Source organism: Triplophysa dalaica, chromosome 8 (genome assembly GCF_015846415.1).
Source record: "Triplophysa dalaica isolate WHDGS20190420 chromosome 8, ASM1584641v1, whole genome shotgun sequence".
In the NCBI taxonomy this organism is placed as follows: Eukaryota; Metazoa; Chordata; class Actinopteri; order Cypriniformes; family Nemacheilidae; genus Triplophysa; species Triplophysa dalaica.
The window spans coordinates 4,154,947-4,178,465 of record NC_079549.1 but is presented as its reverse complement, the minus strand read 5'-3'; the positions used below and the strand labels follow the sequence as shown (position 1 = coordinate 4,178,465).

General features: G+C 39.4%; 1 protein-coding gene across 3 annotated transcripts in view; it reads left to right on the top strand.

Moving 5' to 3' along the window:
- The first annotated feature begins 3,305 nt into the window (after positions 1 to 3,305).
- fn1a (fibronectin 1a) overlaps positions 3,306 to 23,519 on the top strand; it is a 46,469-nt gene continuing 26,255 nt past the window's right edge. For all 3 annotated transcript variants that reach the window (XM_056754656.1, XM_056754658.1, XM_056754655.1), the window contains exons 1-28: positions 3,306 to 3,593; positions 3,808 to 3,933; positions 4,060 to 4,197; positions 4,301 to 4,432; positions 4,636 to 4,773; positions 5,014 to 5,172; positions 5,597 to 5,794; positions 5,891 to 6,073; positions 6,191 to 6,367; positions 8,619 to 8,774; positions 8,939 to 9,067; positions 9,638 to 9,781; positions 12,097 to 12,218; positions 12,344 to 12,512; positions 12,606 to 12,791; positions 12,888 to 13,016; positions 13,519 to 13,608; positions 13,702 to 13,902; positions 15,463 to 15,741; positions 16,261 to 16,524; positions 17,332 to 17,426; positions 17,756 to 17,924; positions 18,030 to 18,116; positions 18,374 to 18,565; positions 18,737 to 18,831; positions 20,847 to 21,015; positions 21,160 to 21,254; positions 23,235 to 23,403. In XM_056754656.1, coding sequence (XP_056610634.1) covers positions 3,464 to 3,593; positions 3,808 to 3,933; positions 4,060 to 4,197; positions 4,301 to 4,432; positions 4,636 to 4,773; positions 5,014 to 5,172; positions 5,597 to 5,794; positions 5,891 to 6,073; positions 6,191 to 6,367; positions 8,619 to 8,774; positions 8,939 to 9,067; positions 9,638 to 9,781; positions 12,097 to 12,218; positions 12,344 to 12,512; positions 12,606 to 12,791; positions 12,888 to 13,016; positions 13,519 to 13,608; positions 13,702 to 13,902; positions 15,463 to 15,741; positions 16,261 to 16,524; positions 17,332 to 17,426; positions 17,756 to 17,924; positions 18,030 to 18,116; positions 18,374 to 18,565; positions 18,737 to 18,831; positions 20,847 to 21,015; positions 21,160 to 21,254; positions 23,235 to 23,403 — 4,321 coding nt within the window. In that variant the 5' untranslated portion in view covers positions 3,306 to 3,463. The remainder of the gene's footprint in view (positions 3,594 to 3,807; positions 3,934 to 4,059; positions 4,198 to 4,300; positions 4,433 to 4,635; positions 4,774 to 5,013; positions 5,173 to 5,596; positions 5,795 to 5,890; positions 6,074 to 6,190; positions 6,368 to 8,618; positions 8,775 to 8,938; positions 9,068 to 9,637; positions 9,782 to 12,096; positions 12,219 to 12,343; positions 12,513 to 12,605; positions 12,792 to 12,887; positions 13,017 to 13,518; positions 13,609 to 13,701; positions 13,903 to 15,462; positions 15,742 to 16,260; positions 16,525 to 17,331; positions 17,427 to 17,755; positions 17,925 to 18,029; positions 18,117 to 18,373; positions 18,566 to 18,736; positions 18,832 to 20,846; positions 21,016 to 21,159; positions 21,255 to 23,234; positions 23,404 to 23,519) is intronic.

Below are 23,519 nucleotides of genomic sequence, written 5' to 3'. Positions count from 1 at the left end.
TCGAAATTAAGTGTTATTTTATGCGTTTTAGAAAGAATAATGCGTTGTCACTGAGAAATGTTCATTTATCTTGGATATTTAGAAGAGTTTGTTGTATTTTTGACTTTTTTCAGAAGAGTGGTGCTTAAGGTTGTGGGAGGTTCAGGCAGTCGTGTGTTGCATCACTCTCTGTGAAGGCTGCTTGTTAATTGTTGATATAGATGAAATGTTAAGGTTTGTTTTAATAAGACCTTCCATTTACTTAACTGTAAACAAAAAGGAGTTACCTTTATAAATGTTCCAAATTCAAATGAATTGACGTGCAGAAATACGACAAAATCACACTAAAAAAAATCTTAAATAAGGCTTTAAACTGTCTTGCACCTGGATATATCAAAGAACTAGTTCACCATATATACCAACTCAGTCTTTTGGATCATCTGGTTTCTTAGCATTCCCAAGGTTAGACTGTCCACTGCATTTAGTGTTAACGCCACCAGGTTATGGAATTCTTTACCCGATACTTTCTCTATCAACACACAATTGAAAACATACTTGTTTGAAATTTATAATCAATAATCTTGCATCTTGTCCTTTATATTTGAATGTTTGTTTTAAAATGTATTTTTGCTTGAAAGTGCTCATTGTAAAGCGACCTTGAGCTTGTGGAAAAATAAACTTCTTCTTCTTCTTAATAGTTCTCTTTACTTAAAATTGGGAACATCATAACACAAAAGATTTGATGTAACTGATTACCTGAAATTTTTGAGTTTTCCCAACTTATTCGGGTTACAGACTGACTTTTTTCCATGTACACTCTTAAAGGGACAGTACACCCACAAATACAAATTCTTTCATCATTTACTCACCTTCAAGTTCAAATCTGTATGAACGTATTTGTTCTGATAAACACAGAGAAAGATATTTGGAAGAATGCTTGTAACCAAACAGTTCTTGGACAGTTCTTTGAGACAAAGTTGAGAGATTACAGAGAACTATATGAATATCTTATGTCTAAAAAAATTACGTTTTCTTCTGGAAAATAGTAATAATATAATATTTAACTTAATATTGTATAGTGTTTTTGTTCCAGATATACATATACTACATTATACAGGTCAAGAGTTTGAGAACATTTGAGTGAAATGTTTCTCATGATCTTAAAACGGTTTTGATCTTAAGGTGCTTAAATGTCTGAAATAAGATATATAATTGTGCGAATACACATGTTTTAAATTATAAACGTTATAACATTTTATTTAAAAAATGTCTTTGAAATGGATGACTATGGCAACTAAATGAAAAAGATCTGTTAATAAAGAGCACAGAATAGATGGAAACTCCGTCAATATTGCTTAACAAGCATCTCAGGGTGAAACTCCAAGAAGCTGCGAGATTAAATGCCAAGAAAACATTTCTGCAAAGTATGGGAAATATGTAACAACACGTAAAATGCTAAAATATAAAATAAATATTTTTAATATTCAATTTTTTTAGTCCCAACACAATAATCATAGTTTTTCTTTGTGTCATTCCACAGGTTTGATGCATTTCTATTATTATAAACTGTGGGAAAGATGAATAAGAAATTAAGTGTTCTAAAACTTTTGACCAGTTTGTGAGTTGTGATGCTATCAAAAATGTAATTGGATATTTAGTTCAATGGTAAAAATGACAGCGCTACAAGGTGTCCGTCTGTTTTATCTGTGACTCACATCACTGTATTGTGTACAGTCTGTTAGTTACTTACAGATGCTCATTCATATTATAGAAACAGAACCATTACATTATTTCATCATTATTTCTCTGAGAACTTAACATTTTTCTAAACACTCTGCTGTCAAAAGTAGAGAAAAGATTTCTGGAACATGGTCATGCAGCTATGCACAACAGCACTGGCTTTGACTCATTTATTGACTCATAGCAAATGTATTCAGATGTTAAATTCAGCTATAAATTAAAGCCCTGTAACTTTTCCATTCCACAAAAAATCCAACAAGATGTTTCTGCCACCCACTGCTGCCAGTGGGCGACCAATTATCTGATTCATAAATACCTTCACTGATTCTAAGATCGACATTGAGAAGCCAACGTTTACAAAGTCATCCCAATTAAAAGCTTATTAAAAGTTAACACTTCGCGTTAACGGAGCGTTAAGCTGTTCAAAGCTTAAGTAAAATGTCGTTAAAACTTTGTAGACGGAACTGCTTATAAACCCCTTAGGAGAAAGATATCTCGCATATCAGCTCATAAGCATAGATTACATTTATCCTGGGGGAGGGTAGTAAGACTCGGGGGCGGAGCACTGGGGAGACATGCAGGAAAAAAAAACATGAGTCAAACCAAACATCTGGCCTGGTGACAAAAATCACTGAATCATCTGTAAAGAGCCAAGCCGTCTCATTTTATTATATGAAGGATTAAACTTCATGTGTGGTGGTGTTTATAATAAACACAGAAAGCAAAGAACACAAAGTCTAATGATGTTTAAATGGGAGATCTTTCAGCACAGTAACCTCCATTCACAGAGAGGAGTACAGTTTTTAAATGATTGGGTGATGACATCAGCCCTGCTTTTCCGTGAATGACTTGCAAATAGCCTTGGGGATTAGAAATACGGACTGTCTAGATCCAGTTGTATCAGAAATTAATATTGGAAAATATACATTTTATTAATCACATTTATTATGAAATTGACCATTGGGCGGTTCAAATGAGAACTCATTTGACCATCAGCATTTTGATTCTGCTTTATTATTTTCTCAGGGTGATAATAAACTACTGATAATTGCTTTACCACAAGGAAAGATTTAATGAAACTGAGAGTTTTTATTCTATGGTTCAAGATGGGTGCAGGGGCCGGTTGCATAAACAGCTAAGACTAGTCTTACAAGTTAGTCACCTAATTTTTTTTCAAGACTGGTCATATCTTCTTCAAGTAAGTTACATAGAAAGGAAGATTGGTCTAATTCAAAATATGAAAAGTAAGACTGATTACTAACTTGCTATGTTTATGTAACTGTGCCAATATTCCTGAACCATCTACATGAAACATCTCCATTAGATTAGTACAGCCATACTCTTCTTTAAGACACACTTTGACCCTTCAGATAGAAAGCTACACATTTTGTTTTCGCTTGAATGCAAAATGTCATAAGTTGTATTCATAACTAGCCTCAAACCTTTACGCACGCCTTTGAGCTTCAGATAGGGTTTCTGCGTTGACGCTCTCTTACGCATCTGTAAGGGTTCCTCCTCCCGACGGAATGTGGAGGTCAAATAAAAGCGCTCTACACTTCTGAGCTCTCCACAGAGGTGCGCAAGAGAGTAGGAGGCGCAGGACGCACAGAGGAAACTTTGGAGAGTAGCTGTGGGAACCCTGAAATCAGCAGCGCGTAAAGCAGTGCGTCTCCGAGAGCCTCTAAACTAAAAAGAGAAGATTTAACCACTGCTACGTAACTTTTCTTTCATCTCACCTGTGAAAATGTCCGGTGACCGTTTGGGCACGGCGCTGGCAGTGGCTTTGCTCGCCTGTGCTGTGCAATGTATGCCGAAAGGGACGAATAAACATAGAAGACAAGCGCAGGAACATTCGGTGTCATCCGTGTCCCAAGGTAGGCTGATCTGCGATCACTTTTGTTTGGATTTTTGGACGTGCCTTGATAGATCAGTCGGTTTAAACGCATCTTTTATGCTTTTACGCAAACAAATACACTAAATCTTCGCAAATAAATGCACATAAACAGGGTTCAATTCGTTCTGTAATTATGGTTGGTTCTTAAGTTGTAATATTTTCGAACTGAAAAGATTGCCGCTGTGTCTGTGCAGATGGTTGTTTCGAGCAGGGTCACTTTTATGGAGTTGGAGAGCAGTGGGAACGCACCTATCTGGGCAGCACTCTTCTCTGCACTTGTCACGGAGTGTCTGGTATTAAGTGTAAATCAAAGCCTGATGGTGAGCTTTTTCACATTAGTTTTTGTTATTTGGGACGGTGATTTGAATGAATAATATATTATTAACTGTAAACATAAAGCATCTTTACGTGAAATGAGTTAATAGTATTAAAAATAATGTTTGCAGCTGAGGAGACCTGCTATGATAAACTCAATGGCCGCTCCTATCGGGTTGGAGAGACCTATGAGAGACCCAAAGAAGGGATGATCTGGGACTGTACGTGCATTGGCTCTGGTCGAGGGAAAATCAGTTGCACCATTGCAAGTGGGTAGACCGGAACTTTTCTTTGCTGTACTGTGTGACAGTTTGGGAATTGATAACACTTTTTGGAGTATGCTGCTGTTTACTTACTTGGCCTCTGTGGTAGACCGCTGTCATGAGGGAGGTCAATCCTACAAGATTGGAGACACCTGGAGGAGGCCCCACGATACTGGAGACTACATGCTCGAGTGTGTCTGTTTGGGAAATGGGAAAGGGGAATGGACGTGCAAACCTGTTGGTGAGTCTGGAGATTCAATAAATTGTGGCGGTCTTGGATTTGATATTAGAGTTGATTCAGTTCATTCAAGTTTATTTATATGCACATTTTTACAATGTTTCATTGTTTTAAAGCAGATTTACTCTACATGGAAAAAACTACAACTCAAAAACAAATCAATACATGGCATTCAAAGATTTTAAAAACAGTTTTTCCCTCAATAGCGGAGCGCTGTTATGACAATTCAGCTGGGACGTCTTATATGGTTGGTGAGACCTGGGAGAAGCCCTACCAAGGCTGGATGATCGTGGACTGTACCTGTCTAGGCGAAGGAAGTGGACGCATCACATGCACTTCTAGAAGTAAGCGGAAACAAAACTGCACCCTTGTTTAAAAAAGCGAACCAGGTTATCCGTGTGGCAATATTCCACTTTAATTATCCATTTCAAAACATTTCCAATGCAAATTCACCGGCATCCTTGTAAAGTTGTTAGAAGAGGAAACTTTGACCTCAGTGGTTTTTATGTGTACTCTGTTTAATGATGAGGAGCAGATGTGTGCTTCCAGATGTGTCATTTCTCTGCGTGTGTTGTACATCACAGACCGCTGTAATGACCAGGACACACGCACGTCTTACCGCATCGGAGACACGTGGAGTAAAACAGATGCTCGCGGACAGGTGTTGCAGTGTTTGTGTACTGGTAACGGCCGTGGAGAGTGGAAGTGTGAGAGACATGCCTCACTGCACACCACCAGCCTGGGTAACCACCTCATCGATGCTCTTCTTAAAGGGACAGTTTACCCCAAACTGACTTTTCTGACATTCTTCACTCACACAATAAAAATGTCATGCTTTGATTTAGTTGTCTGTGGAACACAAAAGTTTTGAAGGGACAAATGACATTATTAATGACAGTAATAATGACCTCAGTTTGGTCTCATTAAACTGTAATATGATTTCACAAGGCTAGAATTTTTAGTTTTACCCTTTTACTTGATGATTGCTTGAGTTGTTTTTTAGTCTCCTTTTTTCTTCTAAAGGAGGCAAAATGTTACAACAAACACATTTAAAACAACATTAATAAATGATACCTCTATTTCATCATATGAATGAACTGCTTCATTAATAAACAAACACATATGGAGTGATCTGGAGATTAAAATCTTTTTCTTTTTGTCCACTAGGTACCGGCACTCGTGTGGTTTCCAACGTCCAGCCCGCCGTGTTCCAGCCTGTGCCTGTCCCCGAATACCCTGCGGAGGGAACGTGTGTGACAGACGCAGGTGTTTCCTACTCGCAGGGCATGCGCTGGATCAAGACCCAAGGCAGCAAACAGATGTTGTGTACCTGCTTGGGGAACGGCGTCAGCTGTGAAGAATGGGGTTGGAATCCTTATTAACCGTTAATTGTTTGGCAAGTGTTTATTTTTTATGGAATACTGTACTTACCCGGTTGTTTTCCGTTGTGTATGTAAGCAGATGTCCAGACTCAGGTGTATGGTGGCAATTCAGAAGGCCAGCCTTGTGTGTTCCCGTTCGTGTTCACTGGGAAAACGTTTTATGCCTGCACTTCTGAGGGACGCAGTGATGGACAGCTCTGGTGCAGCACCTCGTCTGACTTTGAGAAAGATTACAAGTTCTCCTTCTGTACTGAGAATAATGGTGAGATTCATATACAGGTTTATGCGGAAAATAGTGTTTGGTTACAGGTCTTCCGCAGCACCCTGTATTGATGTTGCTCAAACTTTCTTACTGATACTGATATATCAATTTTTTTAGCTATGGTTGCAACCAGAGGAGGAAACTCTAATGGTGCCTTGTGTCAGTTCCCTTTCCTCTACAACGGTCAAAATTACACAGACTGCACTGCTGAAGGCAGAAGAGACGGAATGAAATGGTGCGGCACCACTTACAACTTCGACAGAGAGCAGCGCTTTGGCTTCTGTCCCATGGCAGGTTAGTGCCAGTTTTACACCAGCAATAAATGCTGGACCCAGAAAGAGGAACGCGTTAAGACTTGACTGTAGCTTGGCAAATAGAAGAATTGAGAATTATATTGTTATAAAAGCCCCTTAGACTGGTAACTTTGCGGGATTGCAATAAATCGTTTTAACCAAAACAGTTTACCTTTTATTAAACAAATAAAATGTGACCCAGTCTGAGAAATCCTAGATAGTCCTTTTAGGTGATTAATTGTTTTATAAAGAAAACCATCCTACATTATTTCAAAAACATTCGGTGAAAATATAACTTTGATATCTTTATTGACTGAGTAGTACTTTCTTTCTTCTGAAGAACACAATAGAAGATATTTTGAAGAATGTTGGTAACCAAACAATGGCGGTACCCATTCACTTCTATGTATTCACACAAAACCTATCCAAGTTAATGGGTACCGCCGTGGTTCGGTTACCAACATTATTCAAAATATCTTCTTTAGTGTTCTGCAGAAGAAAGAAAGTCTTACAGATTTGAAATATCGAGAGCGTGAGTAAAAGATGACAAAATTAAAAAAATTTAGGTGAACTATATTTTTTGCTTGTTATCTTATAATTCACAGTCGGGGTCACAAATTCTGTAACTTTCCTGTAATTTACTAACCATCATCACACCTCTTTTTGAAGAGCCATTACACAAGGTCATTTATTGTTTATTGTAAAGCTTTTGTTGTAAAGCAAGAATCCGCAACTTTTTTTTGATAAATGCTTAGTGGAAAATAACAAAGCAAACACATTTGTGACGAATAATGAATAAAAACGGACAAATTACTTTCTTTGGGCTATACTTCATAATTAAAGCCAACCCTTAAACCTATTGGCACGGATAAGTTCGAACAGATAAAGTGTTGTTACTTACCACGTCTCGCACTCTTTTTAATTATCTTGAGGTCTGTGTGGGATGAGATCTCGTAACAGTTGAGATGAGGATGTTAACAATGGAAAACAAAAGATCACTCAGCACCTATTCAGCCATATTTACATAAACACCTCGTTCTGACTGAGCTTTGATGGGTGTCCGTGACACTGAGGTGTCAGTAAGAGCTCAGGTGAACCCTGGGGTGTTTATTGATAGTCCCCTCAGTCATAGGACAAACATGGGAACATCAGTCTCTTTGTGCTGCTGTGAGTGTTTGCTTTATGGGGGTTGAATTCTAATTAGTAATAGTATTTGAATTTCCGTCTAAGCACAGGATCCATTTTCAAACATTTGCAGTATTTAAAAAGTTATATGTTTGTCTTTTACCTCTCAATGGGAAATAAAACTTGCTTTACTTAAGAAGCGGCAGCCATTGTTTAAGCACAAATTTCCGTCCGTGTCTGATCGCCGTGGCCCCTCAGCTGTGTGGGGATGCAGTCTGACTGAGGTTGGCCTGAGACCAGAGTCTAGTTGGCAGTGGAGCACATGCATCTGGCTCTCCTCCGGGGCAGCTGTGCTCAGATAAACCTCCTCCTCTTTTCCTCCGCTCATAGCCTTGGATCTCCAATATCAACCCTTTTTATGATCCTGATACAGCGATCAGTTATAAAACAATAACGTCAGATGGGAATAAAACCCTTTTTTTAAACTCATTTGAGACATTTAGTATATTAGAATTGGCCATTTAACCATAATTGACTTCGAAATTACTAGCACGGTTGTTTGTGCTGGAACCTTTTGTCCTCGCTCAGCTAAAGGGAACTGATCCTTTACCCCATTCTGATTTAGTTTTACCTCAACACTTATTTTATATGTAACTATGATGTTAGCTTAAAAGCCACCAGTGCCGTCACTCCATTAACTTCCCATAAGTCATAATAGACTACTTATTCTTGTACTTTTCAAAAGCAGTTATGTACTAGTTTTGTTAGTTTCTTATGGTGACATTTGGTTTTTATCAGTAGAGTAGAATTTAATATAAAGTCATTGCAAACAATACTTAAAATCACTTCTGTTTTTTCGGAGTTTCTCCGGCATGTAGCGCAACTATGCTTCCAGCCATCCGCGGTCGACTCCTGGCTCGCTCCCTTATCCCATTCCCTTTTCTCCACCCTGTTGGCCTACTTTTCTCTCAAATGTATATCAGGATTATCAAAATATAGACATTAAAGCCAACAAAATAATATGGACAGTATTGGTCTATCTTTGGCATACATAGCTGTGTCTTACTAGAACATCTTAGACTTGATTTATATGACTGATGTACGTGATGTTGATTTATGTCCATTAGCCCATGAGGAGGTGTGCACCACCGGTGAGGGTGTGATGTATCGCATCGGCGACCAGTGGGACAGACGACATGACGTTCTGGGTCACATGATGCGCTGCACGTGTGTTGGTAACGGACGTGGAGAATGGAGCTGCATCGCCTACTCGCAACTGAAAGGTCAGAGGACATATCTGTCTGTGTCTTAATCATAGGAATATTAAAGTATCCTATTGTCGTATTCTCTCTTTCTCAAGGTTTCGAAGTATATTCACGTGACTGGTAAAATAATCTTTTGTGTATCGGTTATTTAAGTGTTTTTTATATGTTTCTTTATCTTACAGACCAGTGCATTGTGAATAGTGTGTCGTATGAAGTAAATCAGACTTTCACTAAACTACACGAAGAGGGCTACATGATGAACTGCACCTGTTTCGGTCAAGGGCGTGGACGCTGGAAGTGTGACGCTATTGGTGAGCTGACAGTTCTCTTTGCTTATTTTACTTTTTAGTCAATTAGAAGAACCAAAAAGTGATTTTGGTTTCATGCAAAACACGTTTAGGATCTGGGACATTTGCTGTCATTACCTTAAAGCAGTGGTTCTCAAAATGGGGGCTCCAGATGGATCCAGGGTGGCCACAGATTTTGTGGCATTTCATGAAATATAGAATTGTATCATAAATTGAATGCAATCAAAGACCACCAACCAATAAAACTGATGTCACAGAATAGTGTAATTGATTATGTTTTGGGTTTTATTTAAAATTATTAGTTTAAGATCACAAGTCTTTATTTGGGGGGGACGCAAAACGATTCGCCCTATACAAAGGTGACCACTGGCTACTACAACGGATAGTAAATCATGACAGAATCTTCATGTTTGGGTGATTTCATTTTTTGTTCCTTTAACTGAACATTTCTTGAAACAATTAGAGTGTCATTCTCTTTAAATAGGGGCCTTAGGTTAGCGGATTTAACCTTGTTTCCTTTAACTGACCAGGCTAATGATTGGATAATCATGTTACTCTAATTTCCATTTGTAGATCAATGTCAAGAGCCGGAGACCAGAGTCTTCTATCAGATCGGAGAGTCCTGGAACAAAATTATTCATGGAGTCCACTACAAATGTCACTGCTATGGAAATACCATTGGAGAATTGAGCTGCGAGCCTCAGCAGTCTTTCCCTGGTGAGTAAACAGCATCTTTTCGGAAGACATTTTATGGGGCATATGTTCCCTTGCTCGGGCACACACATGCGGTATGATGGTCACGCTGTGTACTGCTATAAGTAGTCTTGTGGGCATGGGTGGGGAGAGGTTTAGAAGTCAAAGCTTTCCAGATGTATACTGAGAGCAAGAGTGCTGTTTGCCTTCAATCCCAGGTGTTTTGTTGATGTGACGATTGTGATCTGCTCCTCCTTGTGATCTTTACTTTTACAACTTTTAACAAATGGCTTGTGTTTGAAATGAAGGATGTTGGCTTTAGATGCACTCATCCACACCTTGATTTGGGTGGGTCGACGTTTGGCGTCTGATCTTTTGAAGTTCTCTGGATGGGGAAAGACACACGCCCAATCAACACAGCTGTCTCCATCAGCCCCCGTGGGCCTTTTGGCTTTGTTTGTTTGTCTTTGAGTTTCCCTCATCCTGTGTTGGGATTATGTTTTTACCAAACCTGTGACTCTTTCTCCTTGTATTACCACTCTCATACAAAGATTATGTAGTTTCTATTGTTAATGGTTTACTCAGGTCACATCATTTTAATGATAAGGCGACTTTGTAGTTAGTCTTAAACTGATTCAAAAAGAAGGATTTGTGTTTTCATTTCATAAACAAGCACAGGACTCCCCCATGCTGGGTCCAGAAGTGTGCATTAATAATGTTTCGGAGAGCTTTTTGGGGTCAGAAGTGGTTCCTTTTTGTTTAATGTGAGTGTAGGCAACCCCAGAGCAATAACGCTGGGTAATGGCGCCCAGCTGTGAGAAGACTGGGAACCGTGGGGGTTAGGCTGGCGCAGGCTAGCGGAAAGTAATGCAGACTAAGTGAGTTTTAAGTGCTGCGTACAGACTACCAAGCCAGTGGGCTGTCATGGCAATAATTGGGAGAAATGGAGACCAGATTGTAATGAAAGCCTGGGATCCGAAGCCATTTGGTGACATTGCAATGTGAGACTTAAAAAGCATTTGTCGGGAAATTGGTCATATAAATAATATGAAAGATTTACCACTTCAGAAATGTAACACGCTGCTGAGGGTTTTGGTATTGTTGTTATTGCTGGAGAGGCATGTGTTTGGATTTAAAGGTTTGAAAGCGTGAGACGGTGAGTGGTGGTCTTCTCTCACTTTGCCTTTGGTGCCCAAACCATGGTAAGAATCTCACATAGTCATGCTAAGTTTCCCATTTCTGCCATTCCCAAAAGGAACAGAGCACACTATCATGCTAAAAACATTTGTTACTCTATTTAAGAGCACCTCTGACATTCTTTATAAATCTTCTAAGCTCAGAAAACATCCTTAATATGCCAGTTAATGTCTTTTACCTGTAAAAAACACGCTGGTCAAATACTTTCTACTTTATTGTAACCGACATTTGTTGTTTTAGTAATAATAGCCCTGTAATTTTCTAAAATTATGTCTTGTAGTCTCGCCTAGCCAGACCTTTGTCTAAACAGCATGCAGTCTGACTCTGGACCACATGGCAGTGCAGAACTGTTTAGTTAGACTGTCCCATCTTTAACTTTTATGTTTAAAAATAAGTACATAAAAATCTGTTTTAAGCATCCCTTATTTTGCAATCGTAAGCCAATAGTCATGATTTGAGTTTGGAACGATTTCACGGGAAATGATGTAATTTGACTTCAACTCGTGTTAAGATAAATACGGAACCTGCAATTTATGATTTAAACAGAGATGGTGATATAGAGATCAAAGTTACAGATTGCAACTTTAAATCGATTGTAAAGCAAGTTAAATGCAACATTTCCTGTCAAAAAATACTGCTGGCCTTTACTTTTCTTTGTTACATAAAGTAAACCAATCAGATTAAAGTTTACCAGGATGAGAAAGTACTTTGCCGTTTTGTGTGACATAAGCATCATTGAACGGACAGTGGGCCCCTGGCCAGTCCATGGGCCACTACATGAGACTAGTCATAAAAGTCATATAAACCTCTTTGCAAGTTAAATTTAACATATATAATTTAATCTTAAAGATATTTGTTTAACATTTGAGTCAGTTATAAATATTCTGTTTGTTGTATTATGTTTCAACGTTTGTGGTTTGTTGAAAAACTGAAACAGGAAGTTTCTTCTGGATCAGCTTTGCTTATGTTTTCCAAAGCTGTCAATAAGTACAGAATGTCATTTTTTACAAATGAAATACACAAATGTAGGCGTTCCCGGCTGCATGACATCATTTTTTAATATCTTTTGGGAATCATATATGTGTCCCTTATGATTGTAATGTCAGAGATACGTTTTCAATACAAATGTCTTTACATATCAGGTGGTCATCGTCCAGTTCAGGTGATTATAACAGAATCCGGCAACCAGCCCGACTCCCACCCTATCCAATGGAATGCCCCACCTTCTGCACACATCACACAGTACATACTCAAATGGAGACAGGTGAGTTTCTGCTGTCCTGCTGGTGCCTTTGCTCTTTGAATCCAAATAAGTGTATTTATTGAATACAGTCCTATTCCATAAACCTTGTGAGAGCAAATACTTACTGAGACCTCACTTCTGAACAGAAAAACACTCATAGCCAATGGATGGAGGTCACTATTCCAGGCCATCAGAACTCTTACACCATTGCTGGACTGAAGCCAGGAATCACCTATGAGGGTCAACTCATCGGTATTCTGCGTTTTGGACGTCGAGAAGTCAATCGCTTTGACTTTACCACAAACTACGGTTCCTGTAAGTCCTTCCCCACACTTCACAATCATTGATGACATTACATCTTTTGTTTTGTTGCTTTTGCTAATGTTCGCCTTTCCCTCTCTTCCCTAGTGGCGCCCTTTGAGGGAGAGACCACCCAGCCCCCTCCGGTCGTGGACACCTCTGAGTCTGTGACTGAGATCACCTCCAGCAGTTTCGTCATCTCTTGGGTGTCCGCGTCTGACACAGTGTCTGGATTCAGGGTGGAATATGAGCTGAGTGAGGAGGGAGGTCAAACTGGAGAGCCCATTGTGTTAGGTCAGTATTTTCATTTGCAGAGTGCTTGGACCTCTTTTTTTTTGTTGCACTTGTACAAGAATGACTTCTTAACTTTTTTTGTTTTTTCATTTCCAGACCTGCCTCATACGGCTTCGTCAGTGAACATAAGTGAACTTCTTCCAGGCAGGAAATACACAGTTAATGTGTATGAAGTGACAAACCAAGGAGATCCTAATTTGATCCTTACCACCTCCCAAACTACAGGTGAACGTCTTTTTCAGTTCTGGTTTCGGTTTCTTACCTTTTCCTACATATTCTTTCTCTCTTCCATTTCCTATAAAACGCTGTTTTACATTTTGGGTTGTTTTCTGTTTATGCTCATCTCTAAAGAATTTTAATTGGCAAAAAATGTATAAAAAAGACCTGTAAAAGTCTAGTAACTGGAAAGAAAATGGTAATTTGCTGGTCATTTGGGAGGAGAACCATAAAGAAGAATATAAAAAACATGTACTTCATCTACAATTGATTGTAAAAAGACAAATATACTAATACATAAAAAATATTAAAAACATATACGGACACGTTCCCGAGTAAAATAAGAAAACGACTAACGTACAATTTACACCAGTCATAAAAGACAACATATGTATCCATCAAAAAGGGGGGCGTGACTTGATTACATCCTTTGAAATTTGATTGGATTATAAGAAAGATATTTGGATATATATAAGATATATATATCTAAGATGTTTGGTTTGTTTAACAGCTCCTGATGCTCCTCCTGACCATGATGTAGAGAATGTGGAGGAGACCTCCATGGTTATCAGCTGGTCCAAACCTCTGGCTCCCATCACAGGTAATAATGAACTTCATTAAAACAATTCATTATGTCAGCTATAAACAAAACAGAAAGGTGCTGACAAGTACTGTATATACTATTGTTTTTCAGGCTACCGTGTGGTATACACACCATCAGAAGAAGGCAGTTCGGGCAGCACTGAGTTGAACCTGCCTAACACCGCCACCTCAGTGACCCTGAGTGACCTTCGACCTGGTCTGCTTTATAACATCAGTATATTCTCTGTGGAAGAGAATTTGGAGAGCAAGCCTGTTTTTGTACAAGTCACCACTTCTGGGGAACCCCTAAAAGGTAGGCACTTTATGTGTGAATCTCACAATAAGATGTCACATTTCACAGCAAAATCTTTGGGAAATAAAATAAGAAATTAGAGCAATTCCATGCAAAAAGGTTTTCACCATACCGAATGCTCAGATTTTAATACCGAAGAATCATCTCTTCTCCATTTGTTGGGTTTTATTGCTTTCGGTATGTAGGATTTCTGTGAATTGAAATCCACAAAGTGTGTCATCTCTCATAATGTGGATCCCTTTTTGCCACATCCATAATGCACGTTTATTCACCTATTTAAAAGTAGAAATCTTGTGAAAACAGACTGATCTTTTTTCATGTATGGACTCTGTCAGACAATGTATTAGCAGATTTTTCATCATAGTGGTATAATGTTTTTTTTAAAGTTTTGTCTGAAATTTCACATCCATTGCACTGGAATTGTCCATTACACTTTGCAAAAAGACTAGAAGGCCTGTTTTTGAGACAGCTATTAAGTTATTTTCAGGACAAAGGATTTCCCCCCTAAATTCTTGTATAAAATGTAATATATCCAGACATTTATGTTTACTAATAATTTATGGTTCCTAGATTCTTATACCTGTAATACTGTAATGCCCCTTTAGCAATTTGAATCCTCCTAAATGTAGGCTTGATTTTAAATGTGCTTTCTTTAGATTTTGGAGTGAAAACTGCCCCATATATGTTTCAAGACAGAATTTGTTATGCATTGTCAACATGCGATTTACATTGTTTTACATTATTGTGTCTCCACCAATGTGTCTGGACACATCTGAAAATACTAATCTGAACAAACAGCCTCAGATCAGATATAAACACGACAGATGATGTCATCAGATCATTAATGTCTTTTATTGTTTTCTTTTAAGTAGATTTAAGTGTTTTGTCTGGCAGCCTAAAGACAAGATCACATTTGAGTTGAGTCAGTAGTAGCAGCCCAAACGCCTGTGAATCCTTATAGGGTAAAATGTGGAGATTTAGATTTTATGGTGACTGTCTGTGAGAGAACCTCAGACGTCTGACTGTTTCATACTAATCTAGCAAATCAGCAAATGTTACAACTTTACAAAACAGTCTGGACCCAGTGAGATGATGGTTATCTGTTATTTGCTCACACTGATTTTTATGATATGCTGTGATACATATGTGTTGCTCCGTATCAAAGGAGGAAAAGATGTCTGAAAGTATGTTATTCTTTGCCCTGTCTGTTCTGCCGGTCTGCCGGTGGGGTGTCAGGATTCCTTCGCTCAGATGAGCGAGTTTTACAAAGTGATAAAACTGTGCTATGATAAGCCCTTCAAAGAAATGGCTCAGCGTCAGGTTTTGTGACTCAGAAGGGGTTAGGAGGTCATTATTCATTGTGAACTTATTTACTCTTTTACAATAAATAATGAAATTATAAAAACTTGATATGATATAGATTTTGTTTTTTAAAACATGGAAGCTGGCATGGCGTTAAAAAACAAACAAACAAACATGCAACTATTAAAAATAAATATAGCAGTAAAACGTCCAATTCAGTTCTACACTAAATGAAGAACCTTTGTTTTTCACCCACAGAGGAAGTGCCATCTCCAACTGATCTGCAGTTCTTCGAGGTGTCTGACTCCAAGATCACCATCACTTGGTCCGGTCCATCCACAGAAGTGTCTGGGTACCGCGTATCCGTGGCAAAAGTGGGTTCAGACGGGCTGATCGAGAAACAGACGGCACTGCCAGAAACACAAAACGCTTACTATGAGGTCACGCATCTTCAACCTGGAATACTTTACCGTTTCTTCATCTTTGCTCTCAAGTCAGGCGAGGAGAGTGAACCACTGGTTGGGGAGCAAGCTACAAGTGAGTGCACACTACTTTTTGACGAGTATGTCTGTCTTATCTAACAAAAATATCATGTGAAAGATTTAAGCAAAACAGTGTAATTTTTTTTTATTTTACATAGTGCTTGTTTGTTTAAAGGACATATTTTACATATTTAACACAATAGAAATATATTTTTAAGGATTTAAAAAAAAATACTGTAACTAGTAAATAGATGTAATTATGAAAAATAAATAATTCATTGTATAATTGCAATTTTACTCATTACAATGTACACAGATTAAATTTAATTGAAGTATTATAGATTTGTAATCTGACATTTCTATTTAAAGTACTGGATTTTGTTGTTTTATATCGTTTCACCTCTTAGGTAAATGTCCTGTTTTAAGAATGTTTTCTATGCCATTTTGTGATGTAAGGTCTGCAACAGAAAGAATAGTTTCCTAATCATTATAGTCAAAGGAATTTCCAAACATCTTGACTTTTCATTCCAGTTATTGTTCAGGACACTAACCTTGTACATCTTTCTTCTACCAGAGCCTGATCCACCAACCAGTATCCACTTCACTAACATCAATGAAGACAGCGCTGTGATCATATGGTCCGCTCCCAGGGCTCAAATCACTGGTTACCGCCTTTTCCTCACTCTTGAGGGCTCCAACCCCAAACAGCTGAATATTCCCGCCCGCCTGTCACAGTACACCCTTCCCAACCTGCACCCGGATACTAAATACACCGCCACCCTGCACGCCGTCAAGAACAACGTGCTCAGCGAGGGTTCATCTGCCACCTTCACCACAAGTGAGTTTCACAGTTCTGTGATTCATCAATGAAAGATAAATGTCTTTAGTTTTAGTTTGCACTTGAATTTAAGAAACCAGAATAAATGATTAGTAGCATATATTTTGTAGTTTAAGACACATTTCTCTGTCCTGAAAGTAGATTATGATTCAAATCAATATCGTTCTAAAGCCAGAGCCGATCCTTCCTCAACGCAGACTACGCAGGTTGTGTAGGGCCTCTGAACCACAAGGGTCTCAGCCCCCTTGGCTACTGAATCTGTAATGATGTAAACAAGATGCTATTTTTATGTCTTGCGGATTCATCTTTAAAGGAATCATCTGGAAATTTCCTTTTTAGTACTTCATTTATTTAATTACTTTTAGTTTTGCCAAATTATGCAGATTGCATATACAGATTTACATCTTCAAAGTTAAATAGGCTACATATTAATATACATGTTTCTAATTTCAATAGTATTATAATACTATATAACTTACAGTCACAATGACTTACAGAACAGCGCTCATGTGGGTGTTAGCTAGAATGCACACCTTTTAGATTTTTGATATTTATTACAATAAACTGTCAAATAATATGTAAATGTTGTTGCTGTGTATTTCACTAGTGTCAGTTTAATGGATTTGTCTTTTAGTTTTGATTCATTTAAGTGTGTGAATTGATTTATTATTTTTTATTTCTTATAGTTTACAGTTATGTTTATCAAAATTTAACTATGACAAGGGCCCCCACAAAGGTTTGCTTAGGGCCCCCAGATGTCTAGGATCTACTCTGTCTAAAGTAATTGATGTTTTTTCTGCCTTTCAGTTCAACCAATGGGAAGTGCTCCTGTCTTCAGCACTAATGTCACAGACACTGCCATCATCATCACCTGGACCCCTGCGCCTAGAATTGCTTACAATGTAATGAGATCTTTATTTATGGCTTTATTAGGTGATTTACGAAAGAAATAGTTAAAGTCTCCAAAATGATTTTTCACATTAATACACATTTTACCCTTGATCACTATATACACTCTGTTTAAGTTTTTTTTATATAAAGTCAACTCTATATGCCTTTGCTATTTGTATTCTTGTAGTATACATTGTCTTGAACTAGAAAAGAACAAAATCACATTAATTTCCAATTATTTCTTTTAAATCAGGAAATAAATCACAGGAAGAATTTGCAGTGCCTCTTTTACATCAACTGGCTCTTAACAGTAATATGGGATTCTCATTGTGTTCTGTAGGTGAACGTGATGCCCAGTCAAGGTGGAGAAGCCCCCCAAGACGTGACCTCCGGGTCTGGTAATATCTTCATCTCAGGCCTGACACCTGGAGTTGAGTACACTTACAGGGTGCAGCCGGTCATCAACGGCCATCATCACGGCAGCCCCATCACTCGACGTGTGGTCACCCGTAAGTGTGAATAACACCTGATTGACTTCTTTTGAGTCAAATGTTGAAAAAATATCTGTGAATGTGAGAGAGAAGTTTCAGCTGTTTTATGATATCTGTCTGTAGCTCTTTCTCCACCCACTGACCTGAACCTGGAGCCCAACCCAAACACAGGAGAGCTGATGGTTCAATGGAATGAGGCCAAAACTCCAGGTTAGCACCATACTTGAAGCACAAGCTCATTTTCGTTCCTAAATGTAAAACATGCTTGTTTATTGATGAAGTGATAATGCGTTTGAAGTCATCTTTTATTTAATTAAACGAAATATAGGTTCTTTAAAGGGATACTCGATCCAAAAAAAGAAAATGCTGTCATGAATTAGTCCCCCAAGTTGTTCCAAACCTGTAAAAATGTATTTGTTGAACACAAAGAAAGATATTTGAAAGAATGTACTGCTTGCTCTTATCAGACATCACGGGCTACAGAGTGACTTGCACCCCCACCAACGGGCAGCAGGGGAACTCACTGGAGGAGTTTGTAAAGGCAGGACAGACCTCGTGCACTTTGGATAACCTAAGTCCAGGAGTGGAGTACAATGTCAGTGTGTTTACTGTGAAGGACGACATGGAGAGCGTCCCTGTCTCCTCCACTGTAACTCCAGGTAGGTGTAAAACCTCTTTATACATAAAATGATTAAAAGTATCCATTATCACAGAAGAAATGTAGCAGTTTGGGGGGAATTTTTTTAAAGACACAGTTCTTTCTCCTGAGAGTAGATAATGATTCAAATCAATGACGTTCTAAAGTAATTGATGTTTTTTCTGCCTTTCAGTTCAACCAATGGGAATTGCTCCTGTCTTCAGCACTAATGTCACAGACACTGCCATCATCATCACCTGGACCCCTGTGCCTAGAATTGCTTACAATGTAATGAGGTCTTCATTTTTGGCTTTATTGGGTGATTTACGACACATGTGAACGAAAGAAACAGTTCAAGTCTCAGCTTACAAAATGATTTTTCACATTAATACACATTTTACCCTTGATCTCTATATACACTCCGAGTTTCTTTTTTATTTAAAGTCAACTCTATATGCCTTTGCTATTTATATTCTTGTAGTATAAAGTGTCTTGAGCAAGAAAAGAACAAAATCACCTTCATTTCAATTATATATTTTAAATCAGGAAATAACTGTCACTGACTGAAACTGAAGTCACAAGACTTCTCTCCAGCCACCTCACCACCTGTCCCCTTAATCCAATTCCCTCCCATCTCCTTCAGGCCATATCCAGCACACTTACACCTGCACTCACAGACATCAACACCTCCCTGCTTACTGGCCCTTTTCCATCCACATTCAAACAGGCCCAGGTCAAGCCCCTACTTAAGAAACCCACTTTGGACCCCTCTACTAATGACAGTTACACACCTATCTTTCTCCTCTCATTTATTGTAAAAACACTTGAAAAGGCAGTTTTAAACCTGGTGTCTGTCTACCTATCCCAGAATAAACTACTAGATGACAAGCAGTGTGGCTTCAAAATAGACCACTCCACTGAGACTGCACCGCTATCGGTCACAAAAAGCATTGCGGCTAGCCAAGACGGAATCTAAATCCTTGGTCCTTATTCTGCTAGACCAATCTGTAGCGTTTGAAGATATCAATCATCAGATACTTTAAGCAAGCATGTCATCTCTAGGAATCTCATGATATCCTCTCCGCTGGTTTAAATCCTACCTCTCCGGCAGATCCCTTAGGGTGTCATGGAGGGGCTCGCTATCCACTGCTCACTACACGATAGACTTGGGACCCATCATATGGGCACATGGCTTCTCGTATCACTGTTATGCTGACGACCCCCAGATCTACATCTCATTTCACCCAGACAATATCAATGAAGCAGCTCGCATTACAGCCTGCCTAGAAGACATCTCGACTTGGATGAAAGAGCATCACCTCCAGCTGAATCCTGGCAAGACAGAACTACTTGTGTTTCTGGCACACCTCACGGTTCAACACAATCTTTACATTTACATTTTTAGTCATTTAGCAGACGCTTTTATCCAATCTTACCATCCAACTTGGCTATACCACAATCACTCCTTCCAGAACAGCCAGGAACCTCGGAGCCATATTTGCTGAACAGCTGTCCTTCAATGATCACATTGCAAAGACAACTCGGTCATGCTGAAATGCCTTATTCAACATTAGAAAGATCCGACCCTATCTCACTGAGCATGCAGCACAACTCCCTGTCCAGGCCCTGGTAATCTCAAGATTGGACTACTGCAATGCTCTCCTTGCTGGTCGTCCTGCATAGGCTATCAAACCACTCCAGCTTGTTCAGAACACAGCAGCATGCCTCGTCCTCCAACAGCCCAAAAGGCTCATGTGACTACCGTTTCATTTCGCTCCACTGGCTACCGGTTGAAGCCCATATCAGATTCAAGTCACTAATGCTTGCCTACAGGACTATCACTGGATCTGCACCGTCATACTTTCACACCCTTCTACACTCTTACACCCCATCAAGAACCCTGCGTTCAGCAAACTAATGGCATCTTGTATTGTCTTCTCATAAGGGCTGTAAATCGCTTTCCCACTCATTCTCCTTTACAACTCCTTCCTGGTGGAAAGTTCTCCCAACTAGATCCGGTCAACCACATCTCTTAAAACATTAAAAAAACTACATAAAACCCATCTTTTCTGAGAATACTTCATTGAATTTTTTTTGAAAAAACGAACTCTCTCTTTCTCTCAACAGGAAGTGGTCTAGCTTTTGTGGAAAGTAGTAACTTTGTATTAGCACCTATTGTATTTGGATAGAAGTATCTGCTTAGAGACTAATACTAAATGTAAATAAATCACAGAAAATAGCAGTTTCTCTTTTACATCAACTGGCTCTTAACAGTTATATGGGATTCTCATTATGTTCTGTAGGTAAACGTGATGCCCAGTCAAAGTGGAGAAGCTCCCCAAGACGTGACCTCCGAGTCTGGTAATATCTTCATCTCAGGCCTAAAACCTGGAGTTGAGTACACTTACAGCGTGCAGCCGGTCATCGACGGCCATTATCACGGCAGCCCCATCACTCGACGTGTGGTCACCCGTAAGTGTGAATAACACCTGATTGACTTCTATTGAGTCCAACGTTGAATAAATATCTGAGAATGTGAGAGAGTAGTTTCAGCTGTCTTATGATTTCTGTCTGTAGTGAAGTTCTAAAGCAATTGCTGTTTTTTCTGCCTTTCAGTTCAACCAATGGGAAGCGCTCCTGTCTTCAGCACTAATGTCACAGACACTTCCATCATCATCACCTGGACCCCTGCGCCTAGAATTGCTTACAATGTAATGAGGTCTTCATTTTTGGCTTTATTGGGTGATTTACGACACATGTGAACGAAAGAAACAGTTCAAGTCGCAGCTTTCAAAATGATTTTTCACATTAATACACATTTTACCCTTGATCTCTGTGTACACTCCGAGTTTCTTTTTTATTTAAAGTCAACTCTACATGCCTTTGCTATTTGTATTCTTGTAGTATACAGTGTCTTGAATGAGAAAAGAACTTAATCACATTAGTTTCCAATAATATATTTAAATCAGGAAATAACTGTCACTGACTGAGGCTGAAGTCACCAGACATCTCTCCAGCCACCTCACCACCTGTCCCCTTAATCCAATTCCCTCCCATCTCCTTCAGGCCATATCCAGCACACTTACACCTGCACTCACACACATCATCAACACCTCCCTGCTTACTGGCCCTTTTCCATCCACATTCAAACAGGCCCAGGACAAGCCCCTACTGAAGAAACCCATTTTAGACCCCTCTACTAATGACAGTTACACAACTGTCTTTCTCCTCTCATTTATTGCAAAAACACTTGAAAAGGCAGTTTTAAACCAGGTGTCTGTCTACCTATCCCAGAATAAACTACTGGATGACAAGCAGTGTGGCTTCAAAATAGACCACTCCACTGAGACTGCACCGCTATCGGTCACAAAAAGCATTGCGGCTAGCCAAGACGGAATCTAAATCCTTGGTCCTTATTCTGCTAGACCAATCTGTAGTGTTTGACGATATCAATCACCAGATACTTTTAGCAACCATGTCATCTCTAGAAATCTCATGATATCCTCTCAGCTGGTTTAAATCCTACCTCTCCGGCAGATCCCTCAGGGTGTCATGGAGGGGCTTGCTATCCACTGCTCACTACACGCCATCCTTGGGACCCATCATATAGGTACATGGCTTCTCGTATCACTGTTATGCTGACGACACCCAGATCTACATCTCCTTTCACCTAGACAATATCAATGTATTAGCTCGCATTACAGCCTGCCTTGAAGACATCTCGACTTGGATGAAAGAGCATCACTGCCAGCTGAATCCTGGCAAGATAGAACTACTCGTGTTTCCGGGACACCCCACGGTGCAACACAATCTCACAATCCAAATTGGCAAAACCACAATCACTCCATCCAAAACAGCCAGGAACCTCGGAGTCATATTTGCTGAACAGCTGTCCTTCAATGATCACATTGCAAAGACAACTCGGTCATGCTGAAATCCCTTATTCAACATTTGAAAGGTTAGACCCTATCTCACTGAGCATGCGGCACAACTCCTTGTCCAGGCCCTGGTAATCTTAAGGTTGGACTACTGCAATGCTCTCCTTGCTGGTCTTCCTGCAAAGGCTATCAAACCACTCCAGCTTGTTCAGAACACAGCAGCATGCCTGGTCTTCCAACAGCCCAAAAGGGCTCATGTGACTACCGTTTTCATTTCGCTCCACTGGCTACCGGTTGAAGCCCATATCAGATTCAAGTCACTAATGCTTGCCTACAGGACTATCACTGGATCTGCACCAGAATACTTTCACACCCTCCTGCACTCCTACCCCCATCAAGAACCCTGCGTTCAGCAAACCAGCGTTGTCTTATATTGTCTTCTTATAAGGGCAGGATATCGCTTTCCCACTCATTCTCCTTTACAACTCCTTCCTGGTGGAACGTTCTCCTAACTAGATCCGGTCAACCACATCTCTTAAAACATTTAAAAAACTACTTAAAACCCTTCTTTTCTGTGAATATTTCAGTGAAAATTTTGAAGAATAAACAAACTCTCTCTCTTTCTCTCAACAGGAAGTGGTCTAGCTTTTGTAGAAAGTTGTAACTTTGTATTAGCACCTATTGTATTTGGATAGAAGCATCTGCTTAATGACTAAAACTAAATGTAAATAAATCACAGAAAGAAATTAGCAGTGTCTATTTTACATCAACTGGCTCTTAACAGTTATATGGGATTCTCATTATGTTATGTAGGTGAACGTGATGCCCAGTCAAAGTGGAGAAGCCCCCCAAGACGTGACCTCCGAGTCTGGTAATATCTTCATCTCAGGCCTAAAACCTGGAGTTGAGTACACTTACAGCGTGCAGCCGGTCATCGACGGCCATCATCACGGAAGCCCCATCACTCGACGTGTGGTCACCCGTAAGTGTGAATAACACCTGATTGACTTCTATTGAGTCCAACATTGAATAAATATCTGAGAATGTGAGAGAGTAGTTTCAGCTTTTTTATGATGTCTCTCTGTAGTGAAGTTCTAA